Genomic DNA, 16,035 nt, shown 5'->3' with positions numbered 1-16,035 from the left:
CAATAGAAATTCATACTTATGAAAATATTTGTCATATATATATATATATAATTGAAAAACGAAAAATTTCGTTGAGAAAAACGAGGATAAATAATAAAAATTCGAAACAATTTACCGTCAGGTTGAAAACAAATTATTTGAAAGAAGCGTTCCAGTGAAATGAGCCTGTACAAATAAAGAAAATTTAAAAACCTACCCGACCCGCCGGACCGACCTTAGATATTCCTCGCACGCCAGTTAGAGCGTTGCGCTCCTCTCCCTGTCCACCGCTCTCGCTCGCAGCAGGTCTTCGTCTACGCAGCACACAACCATCTCAGCGGCTTCTCTTCCTCAGCATCCACTCTCCCGAGGTAGGCCCTCTCTCTCGCGTCCCTTTCTTTATTTTATCTCTTTTCACTGCGTCTTCTTCTTCTTCCTCATCTTCTCCTCCTTCATCTGTTTCTTTTTTCTTCTCAACAGTTTTTCCATTTTTCTGCAGCGATCTTCCCGTGTGTGATATTGAGGGGCGTAGGTTTCAGGTGAACTGATTGCCCCTTTCCATCTCCTCCCTTATCATCATCGTCTTCTTTCTCTGTTCCATTTTTTTATTAACAATTTTCGTTTTTGCCGGTTGTTATATTGATGGGTGTGGATTTCCGGTCATTTGATTGACCCGTTGGTTCCTCTTCCCCCCCTTCTCTTGTCCCTCTATTCTTACGAGTGAAGCTTGTGAACAGTGTTATAGTTATCATCACAACACCTTATGGGCACCGTTGGCTGCTTTGGACCTCTGATCATTGTCTCTTAACTTTTTGCATTTTTTGTAGAATTCTGAACATGCATCCTATCGGTTTGCTTATGGTCCATTTCCTTATCAAAATTGATTCATCTTTGATACCCCCTGTTGATAAAATTGATTAGTTGCTTCTAGTAGATATTAAACACCTCGTAAAGAAGAGTAATGACCCAAACTGTTCTTAATTTCATTGACAATTTGTGTTTCTTTTCGGCATTGTAGCTACTCAACTTAAATTGACGGCCTCTCTCTCTCTCTCTCTCTCTTTTGCTCTCTTTGTGACAGTTTAAAGTTTGGAACAACAGAGAAAAATGGAACAGGAAAGGGGCACAAAAAACCTAACTGCCTAATAAAGGCCGCTAGCAAGAGGGATAGACGCACTAAACTGAGGAACTCACAATGGAGGAACAAAATTTTGTTTCTGTTTCTTCTTCTTCTTCCACTGCCGCCTCGATGTCGATGATTTCGGCCATCCCCAATGACGTCCTGGAGAACATCCTCTCGCGCCTTCCAGTGAAGGCCCTCCTCAGATTCCGGCGGGTTTGCAAAGGGTGGCGCTCCCTGATCGATTCCGATGACTTTGTGGAAGCTCACCTCAGTTTTGCCAAACTCCACGAGAAACCCTCATTTGTCGCTGAATTGGACGAAAAACTTCATTTCTTCGATGCCCACGATCTCCACTTTGTCGTCAGCATGAAGGAACTTTGGCAGAGCGTGCCATTGGCGCCATTGAGTGGTGACTTCGCGAGCATCCTCTCCACCCTCTCTTGGTTCGATGGGCTCTGTTGTATGGGTATCGATGTCAACTTCTTGATTCCCAAAAGGCCGAGAATATACCAAATCATCAATCCCGCCACGCGGACGAGTGTGAAGCTTCCAAAATCAGGCCTTGGCTGCCCGGAAATCTGTCAAATCGTCCGTGATCCGGTGACTCGCGTGTACAAGTTGCTTGTTGTGGAGTCCATGTACCCCAAATTCCGGGCTGAGATATTCTCCATTGGCGTTGATGCCTCGTGGAGGAAGCTTAACGGGGCGTTTGGTTGTCATCGGCCATTGTACTGTAGACCATTTGTTAATGGGGCCATCCATTGGATCTTCCATCCTATGTTATACAGGAAAACTGGCCGGGTGATTAAGGGGACGCCAGTGACAATAGTGGCTTTTGATGTCAGCCAGGAGAGGTTTTTGACTATACGGCCGCCGGAAGGTCTGAACGTAGATGAGAATTTTGATTTCGTGGCGGATTTTCGAGGGTCTCTGTGTTTGCTTCACTTCGACGTGCCAGGCCTGAAAATGGAGTTCTGGGTGTTACAGGACTATGATAATTCTGTCTGGGTCAGAGAGCATATTGCTGATTGTCACTTTCTTCACAAGGGAGTGGATGTGTTCAAGATGTACACAATCTACATGGGGACTGTGAATGACACAGAGATTCTGTTTCTGGTGAAGGTGATGGGATTAATAGATGAATCAGAGGATGAAATCTTCAATATCTCTTATAATCCTGATCACGCGACGTTCGAGACTGTGGAGCCTAGAGTTGCAAACGAGTTAGAGTATCCAATATTCAATCTATATATTGAGAGCCTTGCCGGCAGGAATACTACTGGACATGAGAATAATGCAGGTAAAACATGTGAACGACATCGTGATTTTCCTCATTTTGCAATTATATTCTTCAATTGTGTACGTGGTAGCCTCTAGTGGTTCATCACCTTTTCATATTTAAGGGTGTTGGAGATGTCTGAAAGGATTATGAACTGCTGTAGAAACTAGAAAATGATAATAGATACGGGCACCATTCTTTACAAATTTCTTAAATACATGGCTATTGCATTATCTTATCCAAGAAACTGACTCCGTGAACAATTAATGGAAATCTAGTTCGGTATGTTTTCCTGTTCTAAAGCTTTTCTTTGTAGATAATAGTCCCTGCAAGCTTCTGCCTCAGTCCAAAGCTTGCTTCTTGCAAAGTGCCTTTATGAAGCTTAAACTCCAAAAGCTTAAAACTCCAAACAAGGAGGAAGTTTTAGAAATCTGTCTTATTAATGAGAGGCTCCCCTTCTTCTATGAACCAAGAAACTTTTTCTCCTTTTGACTCTCGATTGATTCCTCTGTGCTTGTTGGTCAGTTTCCTTGTGCTTCTCATAATTTCATTCTCATTTTCTTTCTTGTTTTTTGTTTTTTATGATAAAGCATAGCATTCTTGCTATTTCTTTCTTCTCATTTCAATACAGTTCCTTTTCTGTTTCTGCTTTATTCTTTGACCTTTCCACTTTTTTTTCCGTCGACACAATGTTGTCATGGACACAAAATTATCATTAGGCAACTGCTTCCTTCTTTCAAGTATTTCTGGACAGACTTGACCACTGGCTTCATGTATCTCTTACATACTCCAACAATAATGCTGTAGAAACAAAGCGTATATTGTTTCCTTGAGAAAGCAAAATAATTTCGGGCAATAGCTAATCCCAAGAACTAATTTGTCATTTCCGATCAGGTAAGGAGTCCAGTTAAACCATTTGGGTTTTTGTACAACTCATTATCATCACCATGAGCTTATTTTAGTCCCATGCAAGTAAACCCTTGATGAATTTTACAAGCAGGGAACCAGGGAAGGATATAAATATGTACGTTTGTTGTTCTTGCAGTTCCTTCCTTTCTTGCCTTAATCTTTTTTTTTTTCGCAGATAGTGGTGGTGGTGGTGATGGTGATGATGATGATGACGACGACGACTATGATAGCTTTTATGATCCTGGTACCGGTGATGGTGTTGACGATGTTGAATATGAGCGTGAAGTTGAATTTGGTTTTGATTGGGACGACGTTAATGGTGGTGATGGTGTTGATCATAATTTGCATGACTATTATGGACTTCTTGATGATTACTTCATTAACGAGAATTTGGATGATGATGATAATGATGGCAGTAGTGATGGTGTTGACAATGTTGAATATGAGCGTGAAGTTGAAATTGATTTTGATTGGGACGACGGTAATGGTGGTGATGGTGTTCAGCATAATTTGCATGACTATTATGGAGTTCTCGATGATTACTTCATTAACGAGAATTTGGATGATGATGATAATGATGGCAGCAGTGATTATGATGACGATGATGGTTTTGGTGTTCATTGGACACAATTCTTGTGATTTTTCGAAGCATCAATTGCTGAAAGCACTTCTTTTCCAATGAAGGACTTGAATATTCTCTTTTTTATATCAGAGAAGGGTTGATTGACTACATGTAGAGCTTTTGGTGTATGGATTAGTGAAAAACTTGATGTCAATAATACTCATTTTTGGTTAATAGGCATTGGAGCGATTGAATATCTCTGTTCTGGTTGGATTTGTGCTATTTTTGTCACATTAATTTGCCTAAAGGAATACAAATTAGGAGCAAAGAATAGTTACCTATGGGCTGGGCGATTTTGTCATTTTCTGTTTTTTCTGTTTATTATCAAACTTAGTTTGAATTATCTGCTCAACATGTATTCTTTTTGCTGTTTTTGCTGTCTTTTTGGTGATGGTCAATGGACGTAGTGAATCAAAGTGTTTGCAATGAAAAATTAGAGCCACAGCAGCATTTTTTATGGAGGAGGATCCCTGTTCACCAAGTAAAAGGAAAAGGCAAGTTTATGTTTCCATGTAGTACTTTAGAATAAAAGTAAAATCTCAGTAAATTTATGTTTCTTTGGGATAGGCCTGCGTCTGGGTTGCTTTTGACGATTATCTTCTGATGTTAATCTGGGGCATGTTGGTATGCTCTTTTTGTCCTTCTTCTTTTCTCCTTTGGATTTTGGATTTTCAGAATTTTGACATATAATTTCTTTATCTTAAGAACAAACTGTGTGCAACAAGTTGTCCTGTCTGCAGCATACAATGTGCTACTTGTTTACTTGTCTCCAGACAAGTTCCTCAAGAACTTGATCTTGACCATGTGGCTGATGATTGATGAAGAATCGTCAATGGTGCTCCTGGATGTAATTAGTCACTCGCCCGTCCTGCTGTTAAATGGTTCTATCCACCTGATTCATGCTGACACTTCGTACTTTGCGCTGAAGATTTTCACGATGCATGTTGTTCCATCAGGAGGGGCTGATTGTGGCTTTTGATATTGGCAATGAGAAAATTTAAGATAATAGAATTTCCTGATCATTCTGCAGAGGCCGTATTCCAGGCCAAGATAAACATAGTTGCAGCTTTAGGCAGATGAGACCCTTCTTCATAATAAAATCCCAAGTGAGATGGAAGGTAAGTACAGCAGGCAGATATATGTAGATTAGTTAGTGATGAATGTAACTATTGAGTTTGCTACAAGAGCAAACAACAGAACAGATAATGGAGCGTTTTGGGCATACGAAGCAAATATATGTGATAAGGATTCCACAATTGGACACATTCATGTGGATGTTGATGTTTGGGAGTCTTACATTACGAAGATAACAACAAAGTATATATATATATATATATATATATATATATATATATATATATATATATATATAATTTCACAAAAATATGCAAAATTAATACAAAACATATGAGAAAAACACAAAAGAGGTGAAAATTACTTTCTGGATAATTAATATGAAAAAATAATATGCAAAACTTTGAAATTAATATAAAAAATGCAAAAATTGATATGTTTTTTTCTTTAAAGCCCTGTCCAAATGTGTCACCATGCCCGTGTCCGTGTGTCAGCATGTCAATAACACCATGCCCGTGTCCGTGTGTCAGCATGTCAATAACACGGGTAGAGCGGCAAGTCTGGCAAAGTCTCATCATTTTTCTACTTTGTGCATCAAACAGAGTCTCAGATTGGAAGAGGGAGAAATTTTATTCTGTAACCATGAAAAATTTACCATGTTAAATTTCACCCGACAATCAAACAGGCCCTTAGTTTAAAGCATGGTATTGTGTCTAAACTTGCAACTGACGCCTTTCCAGGGCCATGAAGCTGTAAATCATCAAACCGCAGCTTTTGAGATGCATACGTTTTATTATGGTTCCAGAACAGGAGACAAATTGGTAAATTCTGTTCATTTGGATAATCTCTGAAGCAAAAAAAGCTCTGTCCTCCGTTGCGGAGCACTGGTTCTTGAGAATCAAAAACGTTCCCATTCCAAAGAGATGTTCATGGCTTTTGATGATCAGCTTCTGTTGAGAGGACGCTGCAGTTCAAGGTGACTGGAATTTTTGAAGACCTTGATGCTCATCCCATTGTTTTTATAGCGAGTTTCGTATCACGCACGGAAGCTTATGCATTTTGTGGTCCAAGATGATCATACGGTCCATTTCATTATCAAATTGATTCATCTTTGATACCCCCTGTTGATAAAATTGATTAGATGCTTCTGGTAGATATTAAACACCTCGTAAAGTCGAGTAATGACAGAAACTATTCCCCTTAATTTCTTTGACAATTTGTGTTTCTTTTCGGCGTTGTAGCTACTCAACTTAAATTGACGGCCTCTCTCTCTCTCTCTCTCTCTCTCTTTTGCTCTCTTTGTGACAGTTTAAAGTTTGGAACAACAGAGAAAAATGAAACAGGAAAGGGGCACAAAAAACCTAACTGCCTAAGAAAGGCCGCTAGCAAGAGGGATAGACGCACTAAACTGAGGAACTCACAATGGAGGAACAAAATTTTGTTTCTGTTTCTTCTTCTTCTTCCACTGCCGCCTCGATGTCGATGATTTCGGCCATCCCCAATGACGTCCTGGAGAACATCCTCTCGCGCCTTCCAGTGAAGCCCCTCCTCAGATTCCGGCGGGTTTGCAAAGGGTGGCGCTCCCTGATCGATTCCGATGACTTTGTGGAAGCTCACCTCAGTTTTGCCAAACTCCACGAGAAACCCTCATTTGTCGCTGAATTGGACGAAAAACTTCATTTCTTCGATGCCCACGATCTCCACTTTGTCGTCAGCATGAAGGAACTTTGGCAGAGCGTGCCATTGGCGCCATTGAGTGGTGACTTCGCGAGCATCCTCTCCACCCTCTCTTGGTTCGATGGGCTCTGTTGTATGGGTATCGAATCTATCGATGTCTTTCCCGAAATGCCGAGAATATACCAAATCATCAATCCCGCCACGCGGACGAGTGTGAAGCTCCCAGAATCAGGCCTTGGCTGCCCAGAAATTTGCCAAATCGTCATTGATCCGGTGACTCGCGTGTACAAGTTGCTTCTTGTGGAAATTGTTGTGGAATCCATGTACCGTGAATTCAGGGCTGAGATATTCTCCATTGGCGTTGATGCTTCGTGGAGGAAGCTTAACGGGGCGTATGGTTGTTACTGGCCATTGAACTGTAGACCATTTGTTAATGGGGCCATCCATTGGATATACAGGAAAACTGGCCGTGTGGTTGAGGGAACGCCAGTGACAATAGTGGCTTTTGATGTCAGCCAAGGAGAGGTTTTGGACAATGCGGCCGCCAGTAGATCTGAACGTAGAGGAGCATTTGGATTTCGTGGCGGATTTTCGAGGGTCTCTGTGTTTGCTTCACTTAGACGTGCTGGGCCTGAAGATGGAGTTTTGGGTGTTACAGGACTATGATAATTCTCTCTGGGTCAGACAGCATATTGCTGATTGTCACTTTCTTCACAAGGGAGTTGATGTGGACAGGGTGTTCACAATCTACATGGGGACTGTGAATGACACATAGATTCTGTTTCTGGTGAAGGTGACGGATGTAATGGATGATTCAGAGGATGAAATCGTCAATGTCTCTTATAATCCAGATCGCAAGACGTTTGAGACTGTGGAGCCTAGAGTTGCAAACGAGTTAGAGTGTCCAATATTCAATTTCAATATATACATTTAGAGCCTTGCTGGCAGGAATACTACTGGACATGAGAATAATGCAGGTAAAACATGTGCATGACATCGTGATTTTCCTCATTTTGCAATTATATTCTTCAATTGTTGTTTGTGTACGTACTAGCCTCTATTGGTTCACCACCTTATCACATTTAAGGGTGTTGGAGATGTCTGAAAGGATTATGGACTGCTGTAGAAACTAGAAAGTGATCATAGATACGGGCACCATTCTTTACAAATTCCCTAAATACATGGCTATTGCATTATCTTGTCTAAGAACCGACTCCGTGAACAATGAATGGAAATTAGTTCGGTATGTTTTCCTGTTCTAAAGCTTATCTTTGTAGATAATAGTCCCTGCAAGCTTCTGCCTTAGTCCAAAGCTTGCTTATTGGAAAGTGCCTTTATGAAGCTTAAAACTCCAAACAAGGAGGAAGTTTTAGAAATCTGTGTCTTATTAATGAGAGGCTCACCTTCTATGAACCAAGAAGCCTTTTCTCCTTTTGACTCTCGATTGATTTCTCTGTGCTTATTGGTCAGTTTCCTTGTGCTTCTCATAATTTCATTCTCATTTTCTTTCTTGTTTTTTGTTTTTTATGATAAAGCATAGCATTCTTGCTATTTCTTTCTTCTCATTTCAACACAGTTCCTTTTCTGTTTCTGCTTTATTCTTTGACCTTTCCACATTTTCTTTCATGGACACAATGGTGTCAAGGACACAAAATTATCATTAGGTAACTTATTCTTTCTTTCAAGTATTTCTGGACAGACTTGACCACTGGTTTCATGTATCTATTACATACTCCAACAATAATGCTGTAGAAACAAAGCGTATATTGTTTCCTTGCGAAAGCAAAATAATTTCGGGCAATAGCTTATCCATAAGAAGTAATTTGTCAGTTCGGATCAGGTAAGGAATCCAGTTAAACCATTTGGGTTTTTGTACAACTCATTATCATCACCATGAGCTTATTTGAGTCCCATGCAAGTAAACCCATGATGAATTTTTACAAGCAGGGAACCAGGGAAGGATATAAATATGTATGTTTGTTGTTGTCGCAGTTCCTTCCTTTCTTGCCTTAATATCCTTTTTTTTTTCCGCAGATAGTGGTCGTGGTGGTGATGGTGACGATGATGATGACGACGACGACGACGACGACTATGATAGCTTATATGAACGTTGTTGAATATGAGCGTGAAGTTGAATTTGATTTTGATTGGGATGACGGTAATGGTGGTGATGGTGTTCATCATAATTTGCATGACTATTATGGACTTCTCGATGATTACTTCATTAACGAGAATTTGGATGATGATGATAAATGATGGCAGTAGTGATGGTGTTGACGATGTTGAATATGAGCGTGAAGTTGAATTTGATTGGGACGACGGTAATGGTGGTGATGGTGTTCAGCATAATTTGCATGGCTATTATGGACTTCTCGATGATTACTTCATTAACGGGAATTTGGATGATGATGATAATGATGGCAGCAGTGATTATGATGACGATGATGGTTTTGGTGTTCATTGGACACAATTCTTGTGATTTTTCGAAGCATCAATGGCTGAAAGCACTTCTTTTCCAATGAAGGACTTGAATGTTCTCTTTTTTATATCAGAGAAGGGTTGACTGACTACCTGTAGAGCTTTTGGTGTATGGATTAGTGAAAGACTTGATGTCAATAATACTCATTTTTGGTTAATAGGCATTGGAACGTTTGAATATTTCTGTTCTGGTTGGATTTGTGCTATTATTGTCACATTAATATGCCTAAAGGAATACAAATTAGGAGCAAAGAATAGTTACCTATGGGCTGAGCGATTTTGTCATTTGCTGTTTTTTCTGTTTATTATCAAACTTAGTTTGAATTATCTGCTCAACATGTATTCTTTTTGCTGTCCTTTTTGGTTATGGTCAATGGACGTAGTGAATCAAAGTGTTTGCAATGAAAAATTAGAACCACAGCAGCATTATGGTTATGGAGGAGGATCCCTGTTCACCAAGTAAAAGGAAAAGACAAGTTTATGTTTCGAGGATCCATGTTCACCAAGACTCCCAAGTAAAAGGAAAAGACAAGTTATGTTTCCATGCAGTACTTCTTTAGAATAAAAGTAAAAAGTAAATTTATGTTTCTTTGGGCTAGGCCTGCGTCTGGGTTGCTTTTGACGATTATCTTCTGATGTTAATCTGGGGCATGTTGGTATGTTCTTTTTGTCCTTCTTTCTCCTTTTGATTTTGGATTTTCAGAATTTTGACATATAATATCTTTATCTTAAGAACAAACTGTGTGCAACAAGTTGTCCTGTCTGCAGCATACAATGTGCTACTTGTTTACTTGTCTCCAGAAAAGTTCCTCAAGAGCTTGATCTTGACCATGTGACTGATGATTGCTGAAGAATCGTCAATGGTGCTCCTGGATGTAAATAGTCACTCGAACGTCCTGCTGTTAAATGGTTCTATCCACTGGATTCATGCTGAGACTTGGTACTTTGCTTTGAAGATTTTCACGATGCATGTTGTTCCATCAGGAGAGGGTTGATTGTGGCTTTTGATATTGGCAATGAGAAAAGTTTGCCCTGTCCAGGTCACTTAGTTTAAAGCATGTTATCGTGTCTAAACTTGCAAATGAGGCCTTTTCAGAGCCATCGTGAAGCTGTAAATCATCAAACAGCAGCTTTTGAGATGCATACGTTTTATTATGGTTCCAGAACGGGAGACAAATTGGCAAATTCTGTTCATTTGGATAATCTCTGAAGCAAAAAAGGCTATGTCCTCCGTTGGGGAGCACAGGTTCTTGAGAATCAGAACGTTCCCATTCCAAAGAGATGTTCATGGCTTTTGATGATCAGCTTCTGCTGAGCGGACACAGCAGTTCAAGGTGACTGGAATTTTTTAAGACCTTGATGTTCATCCTATTGTTTTTATAGCGAGTTTCGTATCACGCACGGAAGCTTATGCATTTTGTGGTGATTCGTGCTTAGGCCGCATTTGGGAAAAGCTGATTATATTTAGAATTTTTTTTTTAAATATGTTTGGGCATTTGGCCATTTGATGAGAATGAGAAGTTGAAACTGACTTCTTTCTTTTTTTGCTTTCAAACCTGCTTAGGAAGCAAGGTACCCGCCATTTACAGTGCAGAGAATAGTACTGATGAAAGTCAAACTACGTGCAAACTTTCACCAACCGGCCAGCCCAATCAGTTATATTACGCTTTTTGAGATTTTTTTTTTTAATGTTTGAATGACATTGTTGTGGGAGATACGATATCTGTTTCAGCCGAAGGTATTAGGGAATCACCATTAAGGTGCGCTTTGCAGAAGTTTTTTCCTTCCTATACCAGGTCCAAATGTCAAATTTTGCTTGCTTTTTGTGGGTATGTCAATGTTGAAAACCTGACAACAGAATTGAACTTTCACGGGAGACTCTGCCACTGCAAGCAAGCGAACAAACCGAGCAGGTCGTTACTTCGCCTACTAAATAACTTTTGTATTTTGTGGCCGCCTCTCTGAAAGTTGGCTTTTATATGTACATCAACAACCAACTGTATGTGGAACTTTTAGTGAGAGAGAAACATAGGTGTATTTGGTTATTATATATATATATATACACACACACGCTACGTTTGTGTATGATGTTTTCTTCTTAAATATTCCTAAGCTAAAAGTTTGATCTATATGATGGCCTAGCGGAAACTGACTTTTATTTTTCTCTTCTGTGATCTTAAAGTCTGTAGCTGAAAGCACGACAAACAATATAAGCTTAATTAAAATATGTTCTTTTGTGGAAAAATTACTAATAAAACAGTCGATTTATAGGTTCTTGAAAAGTCCAACAACAACATCTAAACCAACTAATTTGGTTAAAACTTAAAACAACTTTAAATTTGAAATGTGAACTAGATGCTCTGCAAGGCTGTTTGTAGACTAGCAAATATATATACCATTGGTTTCCAAAGATTTTCATGAATGATGTTTAATCTTTGTTTGCTAGAAAAGTATTAAAGCAAAACTAATTGTCCATAACTGACATCCCCTCGATCTTAAATTCATTTTGTTAGGAAACTGATAAGCTTTCTTGTTGCAAAAAACAGAGAACAGAAATTTAACAGGCCTTCATCTGGATTGTGAGCGTGCTGTATCAGTACCCCAACAAATTGTTATTGAGCACCATACATTACATGCAGACCATTTTGATTTAGCAGTGCCATGCTTTTACTGCAAAATTCGGTTGTTTTTCTTTATGGAGATTCTAACTTGTGTTTGTTGGCCATGATGTGAAATAAGCTGGCCACGGAGATCTCAACATTGTGCCTATAAAATCTCTCTCTCTCCCCTGAAAATCCATATAAACTGAAAAATCTTTGTTGCTTTCATGGCAAGCAACTAGGCAAGTCGGTACCAGTTCCAAATTCCATCACGTTTAGGCATATTCAAGAGGTTTCTTGCACAGGTTAGCTTTCTCAGTCTCTCTCTCTCTCTCTCTCTCTAGTCTTTGGGGTTAACGTTACGTTTCATTGTGTACATGGTAGGAGGCAGGCACATCAAGTGACCTGCCTTCCAAGGAAGGTTCCTCCGAAGCAAGTCATTCTGAAAGGAGGAGGTTACAGTCTAAGCTCATACTGAGTCGCCGTTCAAAGGCCGCTAAAAAGAAAACAAAAAATCTGAATAGCCCCTCATCTTGTTAGCAATCATTTTCAGGTTTGTCTTTGTCTGTGGAAAGTTGTTCACACACATCTTTTTTTTTTTTCTCCCTTCAAATTGAGCTAGGAAGGAAAAACATTGGAATTCACGTTTAGCCACACCCTTGATAGGTAAAATACTCAGAGTTTTCCCATAATTGCATTCAATGTTAATATGCATGCGTATTGTACGATACGTATCGTATAGGTCGAATAAACCTATACGATACACATTCGATACGCGATACATGTGTATATCGTACTTGTATCGCTTGTATCACACGATATGGGCGATACACCCCCGTATCGTGCGATACGGGAAAAAAATTAAAAAAGGGTTCGGCGGCCTTTTTTTTGCATGTTCTTTTAAAAGCTACGCTCATCTCTCTCTCTTTTCTTGTTTCTAAACACTGCAAGAGACGTGAAAGGGAGAAATTTTCTCCATTTGCATCAAGCTTTGCTGGTGAATAAACTTTCTTTCTCGTTGTGATGATGGTGGGGACGATTGACGAGGATTATTGTTGAATCATGAAAGATGATAACTATATGTTCTGACTTTTGAACTTATGAATTGTGATGTAATCGAATTATTGCTTATTATGTTATTTTGAATGTCTCATTTCTTATTTTGGAATGTGTTGTTGATACTTCATACTTCATAATTCATATACATGAATCATGAATGTTCCTTTAAATACATTTTTCTTGATTTTTTCTGATTTTTGCTTGTTTTTTCTGATTTTTCTGATTTTTTTTATTTTTTTTCTATTTTTTATGATTTTTTCTATTTTTTAAAAATTAAAAAATTAAATTTTACGATAGGCATTTATAATACAATACGACATATAGGTCGGCCCGATCGATACGGAATACGCTATGCCTTTGATAACATTGGTTGCATGTTCTTTTTTTAGTGTGAAACTAATGGTGAAAACACTAATATGAAAATTTGTTTCTTTTTATGTTAAAACTATTCATTTTAAGCCTTCATAAAATCTTATATATTTCTTCGATTTTCTTCTTCTCCTTACCGGCATGGATCTTTTTACTGAAAGACCGTAAGGTTTTTACCTGATAAATTTAACCAGAAAAAATGTGTTGGATCACTTGAAGACGAAGACAGGATGTGAGGAGCTTATGTACATGGAAGTTGCAGGGCAGGAATAAATTTATCATTTGCGTGTAAATGTAGTTCAAATCATTTCCAACGTTATCCATGGACTTTCGAGCATGCTAGCTGCATCAGCATCGCTTAAAAGAGAGTTTTCTTCTGCATTTTCTCTTGAAGTTTTCTCTCCCTCTGATTTCATTGACTTTCTTGAAACAAGCAGCAGAAAAAGGAAAACGATGGGAGGTTGGCAGCTTTCACATTGGCCAACTCATGTGCGACTCTGCCTTTGGGCTCTCTCTCATAAAAAACAGAGGAGTTTCGTTTTGATGGAGCTTCTCTCCGGAATATAAAGGGGAGAAGGGTTCTCCTGAAATCGATCATATTTAAGATCAAAAAGCTGTTCCTTGAAGAGCAATTTTGTCCTGAAAGAGACATGTTGGTATCAATGGAGAATGAAGGCAATACTTCTTCTTCACCTGCCACCCTCGCCATTCCCAGCATTCCAACAGATGTCGCCATTACCATTCTCTCAAAACTCCCTGTGAAGTCCCTCCTAAGGTTCAGGTGCGTTTGCAGAGCTTGGTGCACCCTCATCGACTGCAAATACTTCAGAGAAATACACCTCAATCAAGCCAAGCACAAGCAGAATCCAACCTTCGTCGTTGAAACGGAGGAAGAACTCCATTTCACAGACACTAAGAATATGATCTTCCGCATTCGGAAGGATGAGCTCTCTCAGGCGATTAAAGACATAACATTGAGAAGAATCAATTCCGTGAATCGCAACCTGTCCATTTTATCCTGGTGCAATGGCCTCTGCTGTGTAGCCAACTTCGTCTCTCTGGCAGGCCCAAGAAGCCCTCAATTCTACCAGATTGTCAATCCAACAACGCGGCGAAGCACAATGCTCCCGAAATCCAGCCTCCAAAACCCGGAAATCTGCCAAATTGTCTATGACCCTGCTTCTGGTATGTACAAGTTGCTTGTCGTTGAATCCGTGCGACCCCATTTCAGGTCAGAGATCTTCACCATTGGCGCCGATTTCTCATGGCGAAGTCTCGACGGAGCCTATGGCTGTCACCGGCCGTTCGAAAAGCCATTCGTTAGTGGGGCTATCCACTGGATCTTCCATCCAATGTTTTACAGACAAACTGGCCATATTGCTAGGAGTTCACAGATGCTGATTGTGGCCTTTGACGTCGGGACAGAGAGGTTTCGGACTCTGTCATGTCCCCAATGTATATCTCTAGACGAGAACCTCGATTTCTTGGCAGAATTTGGTGGATCTCTGTGTTTGCTTCACTTCAATTCTACTACCCAGAAGTTGGAATTTTGGGTGTTGAAGGATTACTGGAATTCAGTGTGGATCAAAGATCATAGCGTTGAATGTGAGTTCCTTCGGAGGGCTGTGGATTGTTCCTTTATGCAAACTGTGCATTTAGGGACAGTTGGTGATGAGCAGATAGTGTTTCTGCTCAAGTTGAAGAAACAACCAGATGAAGAAGATGAGGAACTGTTCACACCGACCTCTTTTCTTTGGCAAGAATTCGTTGTTTCTTATGATCCCAATCGCAAGATACTCAGATGCCTGAATTCTAGAATTAGGGAGGATATGAGGTCTAAACTCGGTTTATACGTTGAGAGCCTGACTTACGCAGAAACAGTTGACTTTGAACTAAGTACAGATGAAACCTATTCTTGGTTTCTTCAAAGGTTTATGAGTGTGGAATAGCCTTTCTTTGGCTCAACATATTGCCTGTTCGTGGATTTAATGTGAATGTGGCGGTTCCAATGATGGATATGCACCATCAATATCTAGAGTCGTAAACGATAAACATCAACAAAAATAAATTTGTAGTTTTTTGAAAGGATCTCTTTCTTGCTAAGTAACTCTTGCCCGTCTATTGTACTGCTTTTGCTGAGTAACTCTGCTCAGTCTATCCACTCTCTCTCTCTCTCTCTCTACCTTAAAATATTATACTGCTATTTTGTACATTTGTTCTTATATTTTGAGGCTTCTTATCTCCAACTTTTGTTATGCATTTTCATTTTATCGGCTGTTTTTCTCTTTTTATATGTTTCTCTCTTTTCACTGTATGCTTTTCTCCTCATATATATATATATATATATATATATATATATATATATATATATATATATATATATTGGACTTGTGCACTTGTTCAAAAAATGGCATTCAACCACCAATACTTATAGTTCATGTACACCAATACTTATAGTTCATGTACTCTTGCTCCGTCGTCGTGCAGACCAGTGAGCTTATTTCAAATAACCAGTATATTTAAATTTGACAATTAAATCAAATTACATTTAAGGGATCACGATTTTTTATCTCTCCAGGTCAACAAATTTGTAACCTTCCTAAACGCCTATTTATTGGAACATCATGTTTTACTGTGAAACTCTTTCTTTATTTCAGTTTCTCTATTAAAGTTACATATATTCTGAAGGTCATAATTTTTTTTGGCCTACATAGTCCAAGCTTTTAATACTTAACTTAATTGATCAGTAAAATAATACATTAATGCAATCATATAGTATGTCAGTAAAGGTGAATGCAAAAAGAGGATTGTACACATACATGTCATTCGCTAAGGTTATGTTATTTCAAATCCATTGTGATTTGAG

General features: G+C 39.2%; 2 protein-coding genes across 2 annotated transcripts; both read left to right on the top strand.

Moving 5' to 3' along the window:
• The first annotated feature begins 213 nt into the window (after window positions 1-213).
• LOC116260620 (uncharacterized) lies at window positions 214-15,386 on the top strand. Its single transcript, XM_050079606.1, has 9 exons — window positions 214-350; window positions 479-518; window positions 1,061-2,402; window positions 3,466-3,926; window positions 6,415-7,305; window positions 7,457-7,546; window positions 8,698-8,821; window positions 8,964-9,110; window positions 13,698-15,386. Exons 3-9 carry the CDS (start codon window positions 1,175-1,177, stop codon window positions 15,116-15,118), a joined length of 4,362 nt encoding a protein of 1,453 aa, XP_049935563.1. The 5' UTR covers window positions 214-350; window positions 479-518; window positions 1,061-1,174; the 3' UTR covers window positions 15,119-15,386.
• On the top strand, window positions 5,421-9,406 carry LOC116259918 (putative F-box protein At1g32420). Its single transcript, XM_031637918.2, has 3 exons — window positions 5,421-5,962; window positions 6,295-7,640; window positions 8,698-9,406. The coding sequence occupies exon 2, from the start codon at window positions 6,409-6,411 to the stop codon at window positions 7,327-7,329; it is 921 nt and encodes a 306-aa protein (XP_031493778.1). The 5' UTR covers window positions 5,421-5,962; window positions 6,295-6,408; the 3' UTR covers window positions 7,330-7,640; window positions 8,698-9,406.
• Window positions 15,387-16,035: the final 649 nt, after the last annotated feature.

Source organism: Nymphaea colorata, chromosome 9 (assembly GCF_008831285.2).
Source record: "Nymphaea colorata isolate Beijing-Zhang1983 chromosome 9, ASM883128v2, whole genome shotgun sequence".
NCBI lineage: Eukaryota > Viridiplantae > Streptophyta > Magnoliopsida > Nymphaeales > Nymphaeaceae > Nymphaea > Nymphaea colorata.
This window is presented reverse-complemented; position numbering and strand designations above follow the sequence as displayed.

Bases quoted from the DNA above. Each gene is read 5' to 3' on its own strand.
- LOC116259918 (XM_031637918.2), top strand. From the start codon at position 6,409: ATGGAGGAACAAAATTTTGTTTCTGTTTCTTCTTCTTCTTCCACTGCC.
- LOC116260620 (XM_050079606.1), top strand. From the start codon at position 1,175: ATGGAGGAACAAAATTTTGTTTCTGTTTCTTCTTCTTCTTCCACTGCC. The intron at 3,927-6,414 runs TGATTTTTCGAA...CTCACAATGGAG, and splicing joins TTCATTGGACACAATTCTTG to GAACAAAATTTTGTTTCTGT. The intron at 7,547-8,697 runs GTTGCAAACGAG...TTTTTTCCGCAG, and splicing joins TTGAGACTGTGGAGCCTAGA to ATAGTGGTCGTGGTGGTGAT.